Source organism: Sminthopsis crassicaudata, chromosome 1, assembly GCF_048593235.1.
Source record: "Sminthopsis crassicaudata isolate SCR6 chromosome 1, ASM4859323v1, whole genome shotgun sequence".
In the NCBI taxonomy this organism is placed as follows: Eukaryota; Metazoa; Chordata; class Mammalia; order Dasyuromorphia; family Dasyuridae; genus Sminthopsis; species Sminthopsis crassicaudata.
The window spans coordinates 704,034,016-704,055,984 of record NC_133617.1 but is presented as its reverse complement, the minus strand read 5'-3'; the positions used below and the strand labels follow the sequence as shown (position 1 = coordinate 704,055,984).

The 21,969-nt window shown below is 37.6% G+C and overlaps 1 protein-coding gene across 4 annotated transcripts in view; it reads left to right on the top strand.

Moving 5' to 3' along the window:
- ATG7 (autophagy related 7) overlaps positions 1-21,969 on the top strand; it is a 263,555-nt gene that overhangs the window by 39,106 nt on the left and 202,480 nt on the right. For all 4 annotated transcript variants that reach the window (XM_074283897.1, XM_074283896.1, XM_074283894.1 and 1 more), the window contains exons 8-13: positions 8,171-8,259; positions 10,275-10,396; positions 15,760-15,850; positions 15,981-16,125; positions 18,005-18,163; positions 21,177-21,371. In XM_074283897.1, coding sequence (XP_074139998.1) covers positions 8,171-8,259; positions 10,275-10,396; positions 15,760-15,850; positions 15,981-16,125; positions 18,005-18,163; positions 21,177-21,371 — 801 coding nt within the window. The remainder of the gene's footprint in view (positions 1-8,170; positions 8,260-10,274; positions 10,397-15,759; positions 15,851-15,980; positions 16,126-18,004; positions 18,164-21,176; positions 21,372-21,969) is intronic.

The following is a 21,969-nucleotide window of genomic DNA, read 5'->3' as shown; positions in this document are numbered from 1 at the left end:
TTGCTGAAAAAAAAAAAAAACATTAGAGGATAAGGTTTAAAAAAATCTATAAAGATTAAATTGGTATTTTTCATAAGAAAGTATCCAAGAATCAGTAATGAACTAGAGAATACTTGAATTTGCATTAAGAAAATAACTCTAATCTCCAGACCAAAAAAAAATAAAAAGCCTGGAGAGTGGTTTTCTTCTGTGACTCCCTCTTTTCTTGGGGTCAAGCTCACTTTCTTTTAGGGAGCAGATTATGAAACAGCCTTCCTAACGGGACAACCTTGAGCTCAAGCCGCACTCAATGGTAGCATCTCTAGTGCATTTCACTCCAATATCAGTGGGTAAAAAAACATTTGGGCCCAATTCTTTGTATCTAATGAGGTCAGACCTGGATCTCTCTTATCTGGTCAAGATCGGAAGTTCTTTTCCAGACCCAATCCCAATAGTGATCAGCACAGAAACTTCACCTACTCCATTTTCCCCAGACAGACTTGCCCTCTTTAGGAAGCCTGGAGACTCACCATATTGTTAATGGACATAAAGCAGCCAAAGACCCACTTTTGGCCTCCTGCAGCTTAGAATTCCCAAGCTGAAGCAATTCACCAGGCTGGGCCTTGCCAGAAGCTGGGCTCCAGGTCTGCATTACCCACCCAGCACTGCAATTATGTGACTGTAATCCACTTTCAGACACGGTTCAGTGTTAGGTGGCTGGGCTACATGAGGGCAGGAGTGCTTGCCCTATCATGGCCCAAGCAGTGCCCCACCTGGATATGACTTGTTTACTGCCACGTGTACATGGTGATTCTTGGCTGTGCATGCCACCTGCCACTATACTCAATGATACGGAGCACACAGGAGGCACTCAAGTGCTGGTTCACAAAAAGACACCCTCCGACTGCAGACCTTGGACAGGGCAGAACATCATCTTCCTTGCCTGAGTAAATCATGTCAGCAGGGGAGTTCCAGGGGCTACTTGCCTGTTTGAGGACTTCAAGAATTATCTTGTGAGAACCATTTACATTTTTATCATCAATTCTGAAATCTCAGCTCTCCAAGTGACTTCTTCTACTTAGAGAAACTCAGGAGGTCCTGTCTGCACTTCCTCCCAACCTCACAGATCTAAAACTGAAGGAAGTCAAAGTCTTCAAGGCCAGCCCCTGGTTTTACATTGTAATTCTATACACAAATGCAGAGATTTACACTAAAAATATTGTAGGAAGTCAGAAGAAGAGTGAAGGAAGGAACAAAATTTTTAGATAAATATTTAAAGTGGAGATAATTCCTGGGAAGAATAAAACTTTCTGTCTCATAGAGTGGTTGTAAGGCACCATTTTAAAAACAATCTGCTATAGAAATATGAGTTGATTTGTTTCTTAGTCTAGAGAGAAATAAAAGTGGGAGGAGCCAAGACAAATTTCTCAGAATGAATTTAAAAATTTGGGCATTCCAAGACAACTGAAAACAACAACAATACAGCATTCAGGGTAGAACCTAGATGGTAGATAGGAGGAAGTCTAGCTGATAGCCACACCATAACCTTCCACAAGCAACTATAAAACACCTAAGAACAGGTCTCTCTTAATCTAGCTGCACAAGGGGAAGACTGTACAAATAAGAAGGAAGGAATAGGGAGAGAAGGTAACACTTCAGACTTATTGCCTGAATTGATCGCCAGAAGAAAGAAGAATATACACACGGGTACAGAGATATTTTTCATCCAATCGGAACTGAAATTGGAGGGATCAGAAAAGGGAGTAGAATAAGGCTGCAAATAGACTCAGGGAATGATTAGTCCTAAGCAAAATCAACTCCTAACTAAGGGTAGATCTTGAAGAAGGGTTTAAAAGAACAGAATCAATGGTGGGGGTGGATGGAAGGGAAGGAGAGGAGGGAAAAGGAGAAGGAAGGGTAAAAGAAAAAAAGAGGGGCATAATATGTTTTTATGTGTGTGTGTAAACACACATATATATATGCATACGTGTATCTCTCAGCTGAACATGACTCCTTTACAAAAACTGATTATGTATTAGGACATAACAGCCTCAGAAATAAATGCAGGAAAGCATACCAAGCACAAATTTTTCAAACTATAATTCAGTGAACTGTATCACAGAAACAATCTATAATTTCATTCAAGGTTATGAAAACAATGAAGTAACATGAGATGCATCCAAAGCAGACCTTAGGGGAAAAGTTATATTTCTAAATACTTTAATCAATAAAAGAAAAAGAACAGGTCAGCAAATTTGACATGTAAGGAAAAAAACTAGAACACCAAGAAATTAAAATACCCAATTATACCCCAAAATATAAATACTGAAAATTAAAGAGGAGAACAAAATTGAAAACAACAACCAAAAAAATTGAATTCAATTAGGAACTGTTCTTTAAAAGAAAAAATAAAGCAAGGAAACAGACAAATTGATAACTACTTTGATTTTTAAAAAGAAAAACTATCAATATTCAAAAAAGGTTAAATTGACAACCAGTGCACAAGAAATAAATTATTACACTATTTTATTCATTTATTTGCCAATAAAACTAATTAAACTAAATGATAAGACAAAATGATCAGGCTAACAGAACAGATTGAAGACTTAGCACAATTTCAGAAGAAGAAATCGAATAGATTACAAAGAAGAAAACCCCAGAAACAGATGAATTTACAAACAAATTTTATCAAACATATAAAAAGCAATTAATTTAAATATCACAAAAGCTATTAGAAAAATCAGAAAAGTTGTTCTGCCAAATTGCTTTTATGATACAAACATAGCCTTTCTAAACCAGAGAGAAAACTGAGAAAGAGAATTACAAAGCAGTATCTTAAATGCATATCGGTACAAAAGTTTTAAATTCAGTTTTAAAAAGATGATAGTAACATATCACAAAGAAAATATATCATGATTCAGCAATAGTGTGAAAAGTGGAGTCAGGAACATCTGAGTTTCAGTTCAGCCTCAGTTCCTCATTATCTGTATGATTCTGGATAAGTTTCTTTCAAATTTTGTTTTAACCATCTGTAAAGGGGGACTGATAATACCATCTACTTTCCAGAGTTGTGAGGACAAAAAGGTAATATTTGTAAGATACTTTGAAAACCTTAAAATGCCATATAAATATTAGTTAAATTGATTACCAGGAAAGCAAGGGTCCTTTATTATTAGGAAAACTATAGACCTAATTGTCTATATTAACACCAAAAACATTAAACACAATAATATTATATTCTAGATGCAGAAAAAGCTTTTGATGACATACAGCACCCATTTTTTTTTTGGCAAGGTAATTAGGGTTAATGGACTTTCCTAGGGCACACAGTTAGTATTTTAAGTGTTTGAAGCCAGATTTGAACTCAGATCTTCTGACTTTAAGACCATTATGCCATCTATCTGCTCCACCCATTCTTGTTAAAAAGAAAATATGAATGTGTAGGAATAAATGGGTCTTAACTCTGTGACAGTTCTCTAGAATAGAATCAGTATCAGGCACTTTGCTGCATCAGAGTATCCTACAGGCATTCAAAACCTCTTCTTCAGTTGGAAATTCAGCTAGAAAGGATTGATTTCTATCTGAGGGTCAATGGCTTCAACTATTGAGAACACTATGCATCTCTTTGGGCTTATTAATAATCATTGTGGCTCCATCAGCCCTGAATAATTGATATGTACCAAAGGTCTTTGGCCCATAAATAGCCTTCAGGGCATCATAAAAGTGCTTTGGATGTTGCTATTGGCATAAAACTGAATTTCATCTGCCTTCTTACTGAGTCAAGAATCCTGCATCTCTCTGAGCTTTGCTTGCACTTTACTTTTGATGGAGTTAAATGCTGCTTTTTTAGATCCAGATGAACTTTCTTGCTGATAAACCCTGTGGAGTTCTTGCTTTTTCATTTAGCAGCTATTTTATGGAGAGCTTGCACAAGGCAGATGCTCACATAGTGGTCAAAAGAAGCAGTGCAAGGACAATCTCAGGGTCTCTGAAGAACTTTGGAATCACTTGTGAAATATGGGAGATGCTGGCAAAGGACAGCTTAGGTGCAGTGCCCTGCAAGCAAGGCAGAATTGCAGTAGTTGAAAAGAAATGTAAGATGTGCAATTTAAGACAACTGCTGCAGATGTTCAAGCTTGTGCCTGACCTGGGGCAGAGCATTCTGAGCTCCTTTTGGTCTGACTGGCTGCAGTCAGACACACATACCTTGACTCCAACACAGTGATGTCATTTTTGAGAACAAAGGATAACAGCCAATTACAGCAATTAACCAAGCAGTCTCTATTTAAAACTAAGAATGCTAGAAATCTTATCTGTAGTAATAAGAAGAAAAAACTGAGAGATGCAGAGCCAAAGAAGAAACAAAGTTATCATGTTTTACATATGATATAATTTACTCAGAGAATCATAGTGTCAAATAACAGATAATTGAAATTATTAGCTTCTTCATAATTGCAGGATATGAACCTTCACCCCTAAATCTTCAGCATTTCTATATATTACCAACAAAATCCATGAAGAAGAGATAACTTCCACTTAAAATGACACAAATTATAAAGTACTTGGCTATCTATTCGCTAAGACATACACAGGAGCTATATATAAACACATCTATAAAAACATTATGCAAAAAATAAAAATGATGTTAATTATTCAGTACCATACAAACCAAACTATCAGTGATTTACTTTATATAGTTTATTGTGTAGAAAAAAAAAACTAAAAATGTATCCCCAAAGTTTGTTTTAGAATCTCAAGGAAAATAATGAAAAAGTGGGAAACGAGGGCTTAGTAATATGAAATCTCAAATTATACTACAAATCATAAGACAAACAATTTGATACTGGTCAAGAAATATATTGATTAGTGAAACAAATTGGTACATAGTATACAGAATCAAATGAGCACAATAACTTAATATCTCTTAAACCCTGAAATCGTAGTTCTTAAAAGTAAAAATAGCATCTAAAAAAAATGTTGGGAAACCTGGAAAGATATCTTAAACAAAAAAAGGTGTACATTATGCTTACATGATGTGTGTCTATATACATATATATACATGTATATGTATAGCTATCTCTCTCTCTCTCTCTCTCTCTCTCTCTCTATATATATATATATATATATATATATATATATATATGTATATATATACTTCCCTATATATGTATATGTAGTAATTTGATAAATTAGAAAAACAAGGAAAAAATTAGCTCAAGAAATATATTGATTAATGGAACAAATCAGGTACATAGTATACAGAATCAAATGAGCACAATAACCTAATGTCTCTTTAACCCTGAAATCCTAGTTCTTAGAATAAAAATAGCACCTGAAAAAAATGTTGAGAAACCTGGAAAGTATATCTTATACAATGTAAAAGTTTGCCTACATAATGTGTGTATACACATACACACATACACACACATACACACTCATATCTATATCTATATATGTTTCCTATATATGTACATATCTTCATATATATGTATATAGAGTAACTTGATAAATTAGAAGAACAAGGAAAAATTTATCTCTCATCTCTGGATGGGGGAACAGTTCATGACCAAGCAGGAAACAGGTAAAACAGAAAATTTTGATTAAGTAATATTAAAATATTTTGGCATAAACAAAACCATAGAGCTAAACTTAGAAGAGAGCAGGAAATTGGGAAATTTTCCTATCAGGTTTTTTTGATAAAGGTCTCATTTCTAAGATATATAGAGAAATGATTCATATTTATAAGAACAAGAGTAATTCCCCATTTGATGAATTGTCAAAGGATATGACTAGTTAGTTTTAAGAAGAAGACATCTAAGCTATAAAAAGCTATCTGAAAAATTCTCTTAAATCACTGACAGTGAAATACATATTTCTCATTTGATGAATGATCAAAGAATATGAAGTTAGTTTTGAGAGGAAGACATTTAAGCTATAAAAAAGTATATGAAAATTCTGTTAAATCACTAACAGAAATACAATAAAAATAACTCTAGGGTTGTATGAACTGACACCCATATTGATGGAATAAAAGCTATATTAATGCATTATTAGTGGAACTGAAGTAGTCTAACTATTCTGGAAAGCAATTTGAAATTATGCCTTAAAAGATATTAAAGCGTGTATGCCCTTTGATCCAGTTATACTGGCATTAGAACTGTACCCCAAAGCAATAAAAGAAAAAGATCCATATAATAAGTGTAGCTGCTTTTTTTGTGTGATGACAAAGAATTGGAAACTGAGAAGATGGCCTATCAGTTGGAAAGTTGCTGAATAAGTTATGGCATATGAACATATGGAAGAATATTGTATGATTAGAAATAATGAAGGGGATAGTTTCAGAGAATCCTATGAAGACTTGTATGAACTGATGCCGAGTGTTGCAGGCAGAATCAGAAGAATTATCTATACAATGACAGTATTGTAAAGACAAAACATTCTTTTAAAAACCTTAAGGTTTCTGATCAATGCAATAACCTATCATAATTCTAGAAGACTCGTAATGAAACACCTCTTGACAGAGAGTGCAGATATACACACATGTAACACATATACAAATATGTATGTCTATGTACTACCAGTATAGTATGGCAGAATCTGATATTAATACATTATATATATTGTGTATGCATATTTATATATATTATATATATGTATATATATGACAGTTGATTATACATTTTTGTAGGAGCAGTTTTATTTTTCTTGTTTTCTCAATGAGGAAGAAGGGAAGGAAGAAAGAGAGAAGATAGATTTTCATTAACTGAAAAAAATTAAAAACACAAAACTAGGTTAGTTTAAATGACTTGTATTAATGTAATCTCCTAGAAAAGGGAAAAAATATCCTTAATACAAGTATACTTTTGTTTCCTGAAAATATGCTTGTAAAAATGAATGATATTTTCTTATCCCTTTGCATTACAAAATAGAATTATACTCCATAGGAAAAAAGTACAAAGTAAAAATTACACTTGATGGTGCCTTTGAAGGAAAAAAAGTTACCTAATAAAATACCTAATGTTATCCTTTTGGTACATATTTGAATGTTTGTTATGTGAAAAATACTCTATTAAATACTTTACAGATGGCTCATTTGATCTTGACTACAACCTTAGGATGTAGGTGCTGTTATTATTCCCATCTTACAGCAAGGAAACTGAGGCAGAGAAGTCAAGTGATTTGCCCATGCTCATATAATTATAAATATCTGAGGCTAGGTCTGAACTCAGGTCTTCCTAACTCCATGCCCTAACTATTTCTGAATCTTAAGAAAATTGATTTAGAATAATAGATTTAGAGCTAGAAAGGCCCTTGAGGTCTGTTTTGGCCGGTTCCTTCATTTTACAGATGAGAATGCTTAGGCCCAAGCTGATTGATTTGTCCTGGCTCTTGTAGTTATGAAAGGCTGGGCTAGAATGGAATTGAGATTCTATGACCTCCAATCTATGGTCTTCTGTCCCCTGTTGACTCCATTACAGATTGTCTATAGATATCTTGGCTGCTCCTTAGCAGACATACAAGCTGCCCTTGGGCTCACATTCTTTCTGGTGTGATAGCTTAGCCAGAGATCATGTTCTAGTAAGAGAACCTTCTAGAACTCCTGGTTACTTCCTTTCATCATGACTCATATCAGAGGAGCACTTAGTAGAATCACTTTAATACTCCGTTTCCAGGGGGAACTTTATTCAAATTTGTGGCTAGGTCTACTGGAAGGGTGAATATGTTTACAAGGAGAGTCGGAAGGTTTTTTTCCAGTCAAGTTCAGTATTTGCCTTTCAAACCCAAGGCTTAAGAGCTAGATTTTAACCCTTTGTTTACCTTTCATTTCCTCCTAGGTAGGAAGATTAGTAAATGGGTTGGTTCATTTTGGACCATTTGTACAAATGGCAAACTTGGCTCTCGATTTAATCTTGTTCTAGACTGATTTCAGGGGTCCTTCTGGGGCTTCTCTTCTTGAAACTGGGTATCATTTATATCATTTTCGAGAATGTTAATTTAAGAATGCATGAAACTTGTCTTGCCAAGCAGTTGGAGTTGAATTCTGGTCTCATTTTCTTGGCCCTTTCCCAAGTGTCTTATTTTTCCTACTTCCTGGTGTCGCCTAAGCAAGGAAATGGGGCATTAGCATCTATTACTGTATTGTGTGTCTGAAATGATACTTGACCCATTCAGAATTCTCTTCTGTTCACAGATTACGATTGGAGTTTATGATCCCTGTAATTTAGGACAATATCCCGGATGGCCATTGAGGAATTTATTGGTCCTGGCAGCATACAGATGGTATTGACTCTCTTTCTCTGTGTGTGTGTGGGGGGGGGGGGGGGGGGAGGTGTGTACATGCATGAGAGAGAGGAGTTGTTTATTCAACTTTGTTTTTTCAAATGTATTTTTCATTCCCTCATATAAAACAAAGGTTCTTGGTAATTTAATTGCCATTGAAGATTTTATCTGATCTATAGGAACCAAAGCTGGTCATATGTCATCTGAAAATTGAGGACCTAAAAAAAAATCTTAAAGTGCTATATAGGCCAAGGCTCTTATCTTTGTGCCTGAGGAATAAAGTGAAGTGGTTTGGACTGAGGTCATTGGTGGATCTCATTTCCTTCACTTCTGCAGATTTTTCTGGCAGGAAGAACACCTGATCAGAAATTTTGAGATTTCATTGCCAGGGATTAGAAGTGGTTTGCCAACAGGATTTTTCTATCATTCTCTTCTTTCCCGCAAAAAAAAAAAAAAAAAAAAAAAAAAAAAAAAAAAAAAAAAAGATAAATTTCAGGCTTGATTCTAGTTTTATTGTTATCTGGTGTTTTTCTTTCACTTTTATTGGATCTCACTTGTTTTTATATCACCTTCATTTCCCAATATATTTCTCCTCCCTTCTCTACCCAGGGAACCATCCCTTATAGGAAAGAATAAAAAAAGAAAAAAGAGGCAATGTAGCAAAACTAGCCAACACATTGAGCCACTCTAACATTATAGGTAGCATTCTACTTCTTTATTTTTCTATTGTCAGGAAGAAGGAAGGAAAATATTATTCTCTAATTGGGCCCAATCTTGATCACTAAGTCTACAGGATTTAATTTTGATTTAATAGTTGTTATTCTTAATAATCTCTAGGATTTATATAGCACTTTAAGATTTTTTTAGGTACTTAATTTTTCTTTATTATATATTAGAAACCCCTCAACAAACATTAACATTTACATGTAGAAAGGCCATAAAATGGGGATTAGACATGAAATCTTAAATACAGCTTATTTCTTTTCTGCCTATTCAAAATTTTTCCATCCTTAAAACCCATTTTACATCCCTCCATCTCCTAAAAGCTTCATTGCCACAGCCAGGAGTTACCTCTTTCTTCTCTGGGCAATCATTTACAAAACATGTACAATTAAGTCTGTACAATTAATTTTACCTATTATATGACATATCTGTTGTTGTCATCTATTTTTTCCCCTTTACTTTCTTTTCTTTTTTTTTCTTCATTATAGCTTTTTATTGACAGAACATATACATGGGTAATTTTTCAACATCGATCCTTGCACTCAACTTCTGTTCCAACTTTTCCCCTCCTTCCCTCCACCCCCTCCCCTAGATGGCAGGCAGTCTCATACATGTTAAATATGTTAAAGTAAATCTTAAAAACAATATATAGCACTTTAGGATTTTCAAAGCTATTTACAAACACTTCATTTTATCTTTCCAACACCCCTGGGAAGTAGGTGTGATTATTATTTTACTGATAAACTGAGGCAGAAAGAAGAAAGTGAATTGTTTTCTTCCATCAGGTTATTAAGGAAAAGGATTCAGTCTTAATGTCTTTCATATAAGGACAAACGGCATTTCATTGTAATCAAATATTTTTAAGTTTCATAAAAGACTTAAAAGATGTTTTTTGAGTCCTTTTACAGAGGTGCTGTTTTTTGTTTTGTTGTGTTTTACAATATAATACCAATAGGGGAAAAATTAAAATATTGTGGCATAGAAGAGCTTCCCTTGACTTTTTTTTACTCTACCTTGTAAAGATTTTTCCACATGTCTGCATATATATGGGTGTATTTACATTGTGTTATTTAAAACAACCACTTTAGAATCCTTTTGGCTCATGTTCCTTCTCTTTGGGCACTTGGAAGCAAGCAGTAGTTAAAACATTTATTTTTCCAGAAGGCTGTTTCCTAGTGAAAACATCTGAATGACAATAATAGTAAAGTGAACTGTTTGCTGATTCTGTTGTGCTTATATTATGGAGGCTCTGCTCTGATTTTTTTTTCCTCCGGGGGATGGGGCCACCGCAGGAGTGATCGGTTCCAGTCGGTTGAAGTCCTTTGCTTCCGGGACCGGACCCTGCAGGGGATGAGGGACATCACCCACAGCATCATCTTTGAAGTTCAGCTTCCAGAACTGGCATATAATTCAGGTAATTGCTCTGCCTGGGAATCAGCCTCCTTGTCTTTGAAACCAAAGCTGCTTGTTACTACTTTCGTTTCCTTTTCCTCTTCCTCTTCTGTGATGGTTAAGATGACAGAAATCAAGCCCTTTCCACATCGTTTTTGGGGAGAACAGCCGCTTTGAGCCCAGAACATCTGCTCTTCAGAAGAGAGCAAATAGAAAGCATTTTTAGAAAATGAAGAAAAGGGTATTCAGGCAGAGTTTTAAAATAAAAAACAAACCACAAAGTTTTCATTCCTTTATATGGTTCTTGCAGGATATCTTCTCTCAAAGTAAACTAGGGATCGGTGCACTGGGCCTGTTCAGTCTTTGTTCCCCTGGAAGGATGTAGGCTAAGGAATGAGAACTGGGCCGAGGATTTCATCGAGACAGGAAAGTCTGGGAAGAGAGCCTTCCCTCTGCCCGAGCAGGCTGCTCCTTCCCTCCGATTCCTGGTCTAGAAAGGTGCCCAGAGGCCTGAGAGACTCTGGGCCTGCCCGGGTGGGCCTCTCTGGCCCAGGCACGGAAGCTGCCTCTGAGCCTGTAATCCCGCCCCAGGTAGGAAGAGTGACTGTGAAAGTGAAGCTGACTTACTCCCCAGCCCCGCCAGGGTGTTGTGGGTCAGAGGCTAGGGGGGGCAGGCTGGACAGGTGATGGTGGCTGGGGACGTTGGGGGGATCTATGTTGTGGTCCAGAAGGACCTTCCAGGATCTGGCTTTGACAGGAGGAAGGGGGGGCACACAGACTTGGCTATCCTATTTCCCCCCTCCCCGCCTCAGTTTCCTTTTAGAGTTGAACCTCTGTACCCTCTTCCTTCTCCCCTCTTTCTCAGTTTCCCTTCCAGTTGAACCTTTGGCAGCTTCCTTCTTTCTTGTCTAGCCTCCTCCGGTATTTGACACAACAGTGCCCTCTTCCGGCCCAGTCTAAAATGACTTGCGTTTCTCATGCAGTTACTTGCTTGAGATTTTTTCTGGGAATGAGCCTTTTTGGTTGTATTTTAGAACCCTATGGGATTCTTCAAAGATATTTTTTCAAAGCCTTTTCTTTGAAAAATAATGTTTATGAACCAGACGTGAGATGTCATTGGTTTAGGGACTCCTGGCTTTCCCCACCTGCCCAGGAAGCTGCTGTCTCTGCAGCCACAGGCCATGGAGGAGAGACTTAATAAATAAATAAAAATACAACACAGACAGACTCCAGGGCCTTTTAAAAATAAGCCAATGTGTGGCCTGAAGGGATGCTTACGGATGGCCACGGCCCCTCGAGTCTGACTTCTCCAGCTTAGAATAATGAGAGTGTTTGTATGTGTGTGCATGTACATATGTATATATTTGAATTGAAGCCTGGGAGGTTTTGTTACCCTCCTCTGCTTTGGTTCATACTTTAAAAAGGCATTTTTATATTCAGGCAGTTATTATATTCAGAAGAAACACTGAATAATGTTTGTCTCCAGAAGGCCTTTGAGGGGGAATCCTGAAGGAGTCCTTTAGCCTTTTTCCATTTGTCCAAGACTGCAAGTTGATTGCCTTAGGTACTTGTCATTTTATGAGGCCAGGAGACCTTGGAGGCCCCTCTACCTCTAGTTCTCCAGCTGTAGAAGTCAGAAGAGGTCATATGGTCCAATGATTTGGGATGTGAGCCCTTACCCTGCAACTGGCCAGTTGGGTAATTTGGGGCAAATAATTTAGCTTCTTGGGGACTCAGTTTTCTCACTTGAAAACGAATGGGCGGGACTGAATTGCCCCAAGATCTCTTCCAGCTCTGCAGTGAGGATCCTCTGACCCAAACAGGAGGGTCTGGGTGAGATACAACACCTGTGAGGGGAGGAGGAGGAGAGGAGCCCTACACGGAGCCTGCAGCTGGGAGTTCTGTTTTCAGGAGGGATGGTGGGAAGCGGGAGAGTTCTGCCCTCTTGATGAAGTGAGTCAGCATCTGTTGTCGACTCATTTGGTTCTAGATGAACAATTTCTGATGACTGCCGTTCAAACCACTGCTTTGGGTAAAGGACATTGATGTCATGTTTATTTGGAAATAAATTGTATATTTTCTATGAACACTCAGAATGCCTCTTCTGTTTGATATTTGATGTTTGTCTAATTATGAAATTGATCAACATAGAGAAAATACTAAACTAGTTCTTTAGGGCTTTAAAAATGATTTCATTCTGTTAGGAAGCATTTAATAAGTATTTCCCATGGGGCAGACTGTTCTAAATGTTGACTATATAGAAGAAGGTAAAAAATAATCAGTCCCTCTCCTCCAGAAGCCTGTATTCTAATGGAGGAGACAATAGGTAAAAGAATAGGTGTATGCAATCTACCTATGTGGTAGAGGGAAAGCAGCCTTAGAAGTGAAAGCTTTAGCACTGACAGGAGAAGGCCTGCTGCAGAAAGGGATGGCTGAGTTGAATCTTGGGGGAAACCAGGGGTTCTAAGAGCAGTCGGACTGGGAAGGACCACAGCCAATGCAAAGAAAGGCACATAGGCGATGGATAGACTGTTGTGTTCAAGGATCAAAAACTAGTAGGAATGGAGAATACATGGAGGGGAAGAATGTGAAGAGACTGGAAAGTCAGGAAGGTTCCAGGTGGTGAAGAACTGTAAGTGCCAGACAAAATACTTTATATTTGATCCTAGAGGTGGTACAGGACTCCTTCCCTTCTCTTCTTCTTGCCATGTGGTCAGACCCACACTTTGGGAGCTGAGGGGAGGATGGATTGGGATGGGGAGAGTCCTGAGGCAGCAAGGCCAATTAGAAAGGCTCTGCCAGTAATTTAGGTGAGAGGTGGATAAAGTTCTAGAGAGACAGGAAATGTGATTGAATTGTGAGGGTAGAAACAACAGTATTTGACAACAGAGTAAATGCATGAATTGGCTACAGAGACAGTGAGGATACCAAGGTTTTGAATCTGGATGATTAGGAAGATGCTGGTGCTCTTGATAGTAAGAAAAGAGTTTGGAATAGAGGCGGGTTTGGGGAAAAGGTAATGAGTTCTGCACTCTATGTGTTCAGTCTGACATGCCTAGAGGATATATCTAGTTCAAGAGGTCCAATAGGTTACTAGTGATAGGAGACTGTTATTTAGGAAAGAGATTAAAGCTGGAGATCAAGATCTGGGAATCGTCTGTATGGAGATGATAACTGAATGCATGGGAGCCCATGAGATCCTCAAGTGAGATGATATAGAGGGAAAAGAGAGGAGACAAGGGACCAGAACAGAGCATGGGCTGTAACAGAGATGAAGCTCCATCCTGGAAGATGAGAGTCCAGAGATCAGTCTCCTAAAAACCCAGAGAAGACAGAGTGCTAGAGGAAAGGGTGCTCAGCAGTCTCAAAGGCTGCTGAGAGGCCTAAGAAAAGGGCCATTATCTTTGACAATCTTGGAAAGAGCAATTTCAGTTCAACAGCCAGATTGCAAAGAGTTTATAAAAATTTTTTTTCCTTTGAATTTGTTTTTATTCTGAATGCATACTTTGTTTTTGTTTTCAAGTATATAATAAATGAATTGTGCTACTTTCAAAGCTGTCTTGCCTCTCTGTGATTCCTTCCGGCTTATCTTTTTATTCTTTTCTGTTCATTTAAAAATGCTGCAATGATTTTTGGATTTTTGATTTCCTTTCTTGGTTTCCTATTTCTCCACTCCCTTCAATATCCCCCCAACTTTCACTGGAAAAAATAAAAAGACAGAAAAAAGTAACAAATATACTTAATCAAGAAAACCAAATTCCCACACTGACATAATCTGAAATCTTATTCTGCAGCTTGAATCCATCCTCTCGCTGTCAGGAAGTGGCTAATACATTTCATTTAAAATCCTCTGGAAAATCATAACTTGTTATTTGCAGACCATAAAAGTTGTCTGCTTATGGTCAGGCAACTTTTTCAGGATAGTTAGCTGAAAAGAAGAAAAATACAAGTATATCCCTGCTAGAGACAATAGAATTTAATGAGACTTAGTTTAAAGAATCTGCAGAAGAGAGAGTGAATGGGGATAATAGTGGGGCCAGTCTTTTGAAAAAGACTTCTTTAGAGAATGAATTAAAGGAGAGAAAGTCAGATAAGATGTTAGAGGGATGTGAGATATGGAGAAGGGAAAAAGAAGAAATATTTCCAAATTCTTCAATGAAGTATATAGTCGAGAGGGTAAAAAAAAATTGATACTGGAGGAGGCTTGAAATACCAAGGTTTGAAAAAGCTGGGGAGAGGACAGAAAAGTGTAGCCTTTTTTTTGTGCTTTATCATGAGCACTGTGTATTTAAATATAAGCATATTGGAAAAAGTCCAATAATATGAATTGATAAACCTCAATTATTTCATAGAGAACATATTTTAAATTCTTACATTCATTGGGAATGGAGCCAGATACATTATTTCCATTTTAAGTATTCAATGCTGGAAATAGAGCTAAGCCAGGAAAAAACTAATTACAGTTTAGGCCCCAATGTGACTGAACATTTACTGAGTCACCTCTTTGCTGAAAATTTATAGACCTCCCCAAAGTAGGTGCATATGTCTTCCCAAGATACTTAGATAGAATCATGGTTTCACATGGTGTCCTTAGTTATGGGTGAGAAATTTTGTGGCACAGCAATATTATTATTGCTATGTCTGAAGTCATTGTGCCACAATCTACCACCAGCTCAAGGTCTTAAATCCTAACTCTGCTGTTTTATTATCTATGTGATCTTGGGGAGGTCATTTGATCATTCTAGACCTCAGTTTTCTTGTCTGATACGATTGTTTTAGATGGCCTTTGAGGTCACTTCCTGCTTTAAATTTACAGTCCTATGCAATTACAATTTGAGGTGCCAGATCATTTTTTAAAAAAAGTCCAAAGAGACTGTAAGTCAGAAAAAGTAAAAATACTTTTTTCTTTTTAGGAAAGAAAATAAAGACAGTTGTATCATCCAGAGTGCAGTAATGCCACTCCATAAGACTAAAATAAAGATTTGGGGGAAATTTTTCCAAACAGGGGATACTCATATAGGTCCCTGTCAGGTGGCTTTTTTTTCTCTGAAACATCTGGGACAGGAGACCAGAGGGTACATGCAAGATGTCATTACCTGAACTCTCTTCCATTATTTTTCTTCTTTCTTTTCACTTTCTTCCTGCTAGTTCCCATTCTTTAGCTCTCTTGAGAAGAGGGGGTTGTTTGGCATAACTTGAGGTAAGTGAAGATTTATAAAAACCTAAGAAAGAGTAAAAACATCAGTTAGATGGGAATTTGCTTTTACTAGACTCCCAGGAGAGAATGAATACTATATTATTTATATGGGCTCTTAAAAGGTGAAACCTGTAGCTTTAACATTTTGTTCCTCATCTTTTCCTTGTTGGCTTTATTTAATTTTGCAGATTGCCCAAAAGCTGTTGGTTGGGAAAAAAACCAGAAAGGAGGCATGGGCCCAAGGATGGTGAACCTCAGTGAATGTATGGACCCCAAAAGGTACATTTTTTTTTTTTTTTATAAAAACTGATCTTTTTTGGACTTTCTGGGCCATGGTCTTGGCAAGCACCATGAATGCTTCTAGGAAAAGTGCCCTAATGATCCTGAGCTATTACTCTCCATTATCTAGGCTGGCCGAATCATCTGTGGATCTGAATCTTAAATTGATGTGTTGGCGGTTGGTGCCTACTTTGGACTTGGACAAAGTTGTGTCTGTTAAATGTTTGCTACTTGGAGCTGGTACCCTGGGCTGCAATGTAGCCAGGACATTGATGGTAGGTGTGGAGTAGCCAAAGGAAACTGCTTTTAGCTTGTGAGGCTATCTTGCCTTCCCTTGTGTTCATTTATATTTCTACTGTCTCTTCCAAATTAATCATTCAAATCATGTGATGTTCTAGGAACATAAAGTTAAGTGCTGAGTTTTGCCATGTTTTTAGGCACATCTGCTTTTTTTCCAGGGTCCAAATCATTCCCACTCTGCTTTCCCCCTTAGCCTAGTTAGTACATTCTTAAGGAATGCAAAAGTCCTTCAAAAAGAAATCATCTAGAACCAGATACAATTGGTTTTGTGGATTATACATTCAACTGTTCCCTTCCATAGGGAAATGGCTTTTCTGGTGGAAATAAAAAGCTGAAGTGACAGATGAACTTCATTCCAAATTAGGCTTTTAGTATCATGAACCCGGAGCTATCTGGTTTGATCCAGATACCGTTCTTTTCATCAAAGCCTGTTTCAGAGTCCTCATTGCCTGCAGTGCCTTAGAAGGAAGAGTGGGGGGGGGGGGTCATTCTTGAGTGGATTTCTGAAGCCTTTAGGCTACCGTCAAATGCTGTTAAGCCAAACCAAGAAGGCCTCGAGATGCCGAGTGTCAGAAAGAGCTCTAGAAACGAAGCTGAAAGCGTGACTTATTCCTGTATAAGATCAGAATTGATTTGACCTTGAGGTTCCTGCTTAGTAAAAAGCATACACACATCCGGGATAGAAAGGTCCAAGTACAGACGGCCAGAGTGGTCAGTAGGGCACTTTTTGAATGAAGATGCTTCATGGATCTGAGCTGGAGGTCATCTATCCCAGGTCCCTCCTTTTACAGATACAGAAACAGGCTGAGAGAGGTGAGGGCCTTAGAGCAATCAAAGCTCTCCCAAAGTCATTGGACTAGAAAGTGGTCCTCGGGCCTCTAGGCCTGATGTTTTTCCCAGTACAGTATACATAGACTACCTGTTAGTTTGGTGTGTGGTTTCATCAGCATGGGGCACTCCTGGTGAGGAATCGTCCTCCATCATGTTCACTCCAGCAGCAGAGACCTGAGTCGTGAAGAGACTTATTTGATCTGTGGGGGTATCCAGCCAGCCAGTGGGGCCTTTACCTTCTCCTTCCTGCTATCAATGCTGGCTTTCTGCTCACCCTGCCACACTGTCTCTGTATTAGGAAGATTAGGAATCTTCAGCAGGGAAGAAGCTCGAGAGACATGGGGGCTTTGGTTTTAGCACTACAGTTAACTAGTTGTAGGCAGATGATTTAACCTCCCTGGATCTCTTTCCATTTTTAAAATGATGGGATTGAATCATGTGACCTCAAGGATCCCTGAGAAGACTGGATGATGAGAGGGTTTGAATTCCTGAATGATATGGAAAGCTCATCCTTCTCTGGATTTTATTCACTAAATTCAAGGTCAGCAGAGATAATTTTAGGGTAAAGTGAACGGTGCTGTTTTACCCAGTGAATAGTAAACATGGAAATGCAATGCTAGAAACTGAAGCTCAACACAGATATGGGTAAGAAGGCTAGTTCTCCCCAGGGGTAACTTGCCAAGGGAAGCTAAGGGCAAGGGTGACATTTCTACCCTTTGGAGATGACGCTCCCACTGAAATCCCCACTGTAGGAAATACCAGTGTCTGAGATTATCAATCTGACCCAGCACGTTAGGGCTGATATCCAGGTACTAGAGACGATGCAGTTGTGGTCAGAAAAACAAACAAGCTAGAAGGTTGAGGTTCTGGATTGAAAAATGCCTGATATTTTGCACATCAGTTTTTGACCGTTCCTTTATTTTGAAGTGACCAGGAGACTGGCTATAAATCCAATCCTTTTAGAGAATTTTGAGTGACTCTTTATGAATAGGCTCATTCAGAGCAAACATTTGTCTCATATAGGGCTGGGGAGTCAGACACATCACCTTTGTGGACAACGCAAAGATCTCCTATTCGAATCCCGTAAGACAACCCTTGTATGAATTTGAAGACTGCTTGGGAGGAGGAAAGGCCAAGGCCCTTGCTGCCGCAGAGAGGCTCCAGAAAATATTTCCAGGAGTGGTGAGTAAAGGATTCTCCGGAAATGTAGATCTTCTTCCTTGTGCTCTATGTGTGTGTGTGCGCACACTTAAAGATTTTGTGCTATCTTTTATTATTTACCTCAGAGGTATTATTTTTGTGTATTTGTATGTTAAGTATTCATTTTAAGTGAGTGGCACAATTAAGTATTAGGTATTCACTTAAAATCCTCAGTTAATGAATCAAATCATTCTGCTCATTTAATTGATAGCTACCAATTCTCATGAGGTCACTCAACAGGGTTCTGCCTATAGTGTTTTTGGTCAGTTTCCCATCAGATGCCTAAGAATATCTGCTTATCCATAACATATCTACAAGGAAGCCATGCTTAGCCAAACAAGAGGACTAACTTCTCCTTTCTCCTGTTTGTTCGTTTTGCCATTGTTCATTCAGCAGTGTGATGTGATGGAAAGGGCACCAAGGCCGCAGTTAGTCTAGTTTGGAATGCATGCTCTACTTCTTGCTGCTTGGCGTGTTCCCCAGAAAATTCCTCACCCTCGCTGACTCTCAGTTTCCCTCTCTGTAATAGAGGTGATTCAAACACACACACACACATTTATATACACAAATGTACATTGTGCTTTAAGGTTTGCAATGTTCTTCACATATTTTATTTCTTTCTCACAACAGCTCTGTGAAGGAGTTACTTTTGTTATCCCATTTTATAAATGAGAAAACCAACTCTAAATCTAAAGCTCTGTCCAGTATGCTACCCTGCCTTTCCTGAACAAGATGAACTGGAAAATGCCTTCCAGCTCCAAATTTTTTGAGCCCAAAGCCTTTAGTTTATGTGCCATTTTTGTGAAAAAGACTGCTTTTATATTTCTATTCATTTTTAAAATTCCCTAAGAGAATTAATTCATATTTAGTGCCCTGCCCTATGTTAGACACAAATGAGAATATAAGGAGGCCAAGATAGCCATTCCCATCTAGGAGCTTACTAGAAAAATCCTGAGCCCTAAGATATGGCATAGACCAGAAAGGAGGGGGCTGTTTCTTTTTTTTTTTAATTAATTTTTTATAATTATAATTTTTTTTGACAGTACATATGCATGAGTAATTTTTTTTTTAACAGCATTATCCCTTGTATTCATTTTTCCAGATTTTCCCCTTCCTCCTTCTACTCCCTCCCCTAGATGACAGGCAATCCCATACAATTAAATGTGTTACAGTATAATCTAGATACAATATATGTGTGTAAATACCATTTTCTTGTTGCACATTAATTATTAGCTTCCGAAGGTATAAGTAACCTGGGTAGATAGACAGTAGTACAAACAGTTTACATTCAATTCCCAATGTTCCTTCTCTGGGTATAGTTGTTTCTGTCCATCATTGATCAACTGGAAGTGAGTTGGATCTTCTTTATGTTGAAGATTTCCACTTCCATCAGAATACATCCTCATACAGTATTGTTGTTGAAGTGTACAGCGATCTCCTGGTTCTGCTCATTTCACTCAGCAACAGTTGATTTAAGTCTCTCCAGGCCTCTCTGTATTCGTCCTGCTGGTCATTTCTTACAGAGCAATAATATTCCATAACCTTCATATACCACAATTTACCCAACTATTCTCCAATTGATGGACATCCACTCATTTTCCAATTTCTAGCCACTATAAAAAGAGCTGCCACAAACATTTTGGCACATACAGGTGAGGGGGCTGTTTCTAGGCAGGACTCTTGTCAAGGTTCCTGCTATATGAATCCTTTTTGTACCTAAGTTTCTTCAGCTGTAAAATGAGGACCTTGGACTACATTATTATCTCTTTTAGCTCTAATGTCCCATGGTTCTAAAATTTTTTGTTCTTTAATATATGTTTGATTCTGCTTATATCATTTCCTTTTTTCTGGGGAAATTCCTGGAATTCCCTCTGACTTGTGCTGCTCTCTACCAATCCATTTCTGAATGTAAAGAATAAAGATAGTTTGCCCTCTCAAGGATCTCACTTCATTATAATTTATTGAAATCATAGCAAAGAATGCAGGGTAGGTGTGTGCCCTTCTACCCCTCACCTCCAAACCTCCTTGATCCATTTTTAGGATTTGTACATATTGGGATTGGTCCATCCTGGAGCCAGGCCGCTGTGCCAGGATTATTGGATAGCCCCAAATACGAATAGATCATGATATACCTAGGGGATGTAAAGAACTCCTTTACATGTGTTCATTCTAAGATTACTTTGGAATATAGTAATCAGAAGTAAGCCAGACTTGAAAAGAAAAAAGACTATGATGGTTTGTTAAAGTTAACTTAGTTAGCTAAGTTAAACTAAAAATAGGTGTGCCTCTATATTTGTCATTCTGTGGCTGTTTCTATCTTCATGTTCCTCTTCTTCTTTTTGGAAAAAAGAGCCTCGTCTGACTAAAATATCCCAACTTCTGACCCCCAACCTTCATAAGTCCTTCCTGGTTTTCAAGGCTCAAATCAAATACTCCCTTTGTTACAAAGTCCCATTGACAACTCTCACAGTTGCTCAGAATTTCTACAGCATTTATTATCTGTGACATTTTATATCATGTATTGTTTTATATTATTTTCTTTGTTTAATATTCTACCTGTCTTTGACTCTGTGGGATGGAAATAGTCTCATACATGATTTAGGAAGTGATTTGACCTGGCATTTTAACCAGGCTCCTAGCACAATTTTGGATATACTCCAAAATCATTTATAGTTCTGATTTTCTAAATAACTAGATATTTGAATTGTAGAGTAAAGAGATAGTAAAGTAATTCAAGAGGAATGATGCAGTGCCAGAGACAACTTTCACATATATCAGTGTTTTGCTAAGACAGAGAGGAAGCAGATCTTTTCTTATAAAAGATTCAGGAAGGAGAGTATCCTCGTGGGCTTTCTTGTCCCATCATCCTGCCCTAGTGAGGGTTAGGGGAGTAAGGTTGACATACAGAAGTATTTTTTCCCTTAGATACAAATTAGCTGCTACAGGTCTCCTTGATTTTGATTCAGATATAAAGTGTTTTGGGGTGTTCCCTTAGAATGCTGCAGGATTTAATATGAGTATCCCTATGCCGGGTCATCCTGTGAACTTTTCCAATGTCACCATGGAACAAGCGCAGAAAGATGTGGAACAACTTGAGAGACTCATCGAGGACCATGATGTGATTTTCCTATTGATGGACACCCGGGAAAGCCGATGGCTTCCTGCAGTCATTGCAGCAAGCAAGAGGAAGGTACAGTACTTAAATTTTTTTTTAAATACACATTTTTTAATGAATTATGTTAGGAGAGAAAAATCAGAGCAAAAAGGAAAAGCCATGAGAAGAAAAAAAAAAAAAAGAAAAAGAAAAAAAAGGGGACATAACATGTGTTGATTTACATTCATTCTCCCTAGTTTTCTCTCTCTGGATGCAGAAGGCATTTTCTATCCAAAGTTTTGGCCTCTTTATTTTTTTTTTTTTTCTGAGCATGATCAATTTATTGTAAAGCATAAATTTGTCAATAAATAAGATGTCAGCTTCCTCAGCAAAACCACGACCCTGAATGAGAAGATATTTCTCTTTTAAAGTTTTGTGGAATACAGAACAAAAAACAAGACTTCATCAATCATATAAATTATAAATAGTTATTTAATTTGTATCCATGTAGGCTTCAATTTACAAATAGGTTGTGTTCCAGAAGTTTGTAAATCAGTCATTTAAAATTCAGAGCACATTTTCTTATGGAAACTGGGTGATAAATGGTGATTGGTTTCCCAGAACAGCTTACAAAGTTTATTTAACTGTAATCTAGCTGAACTAAAGTATTTTTAGTCATATAGAATCAGCTGCC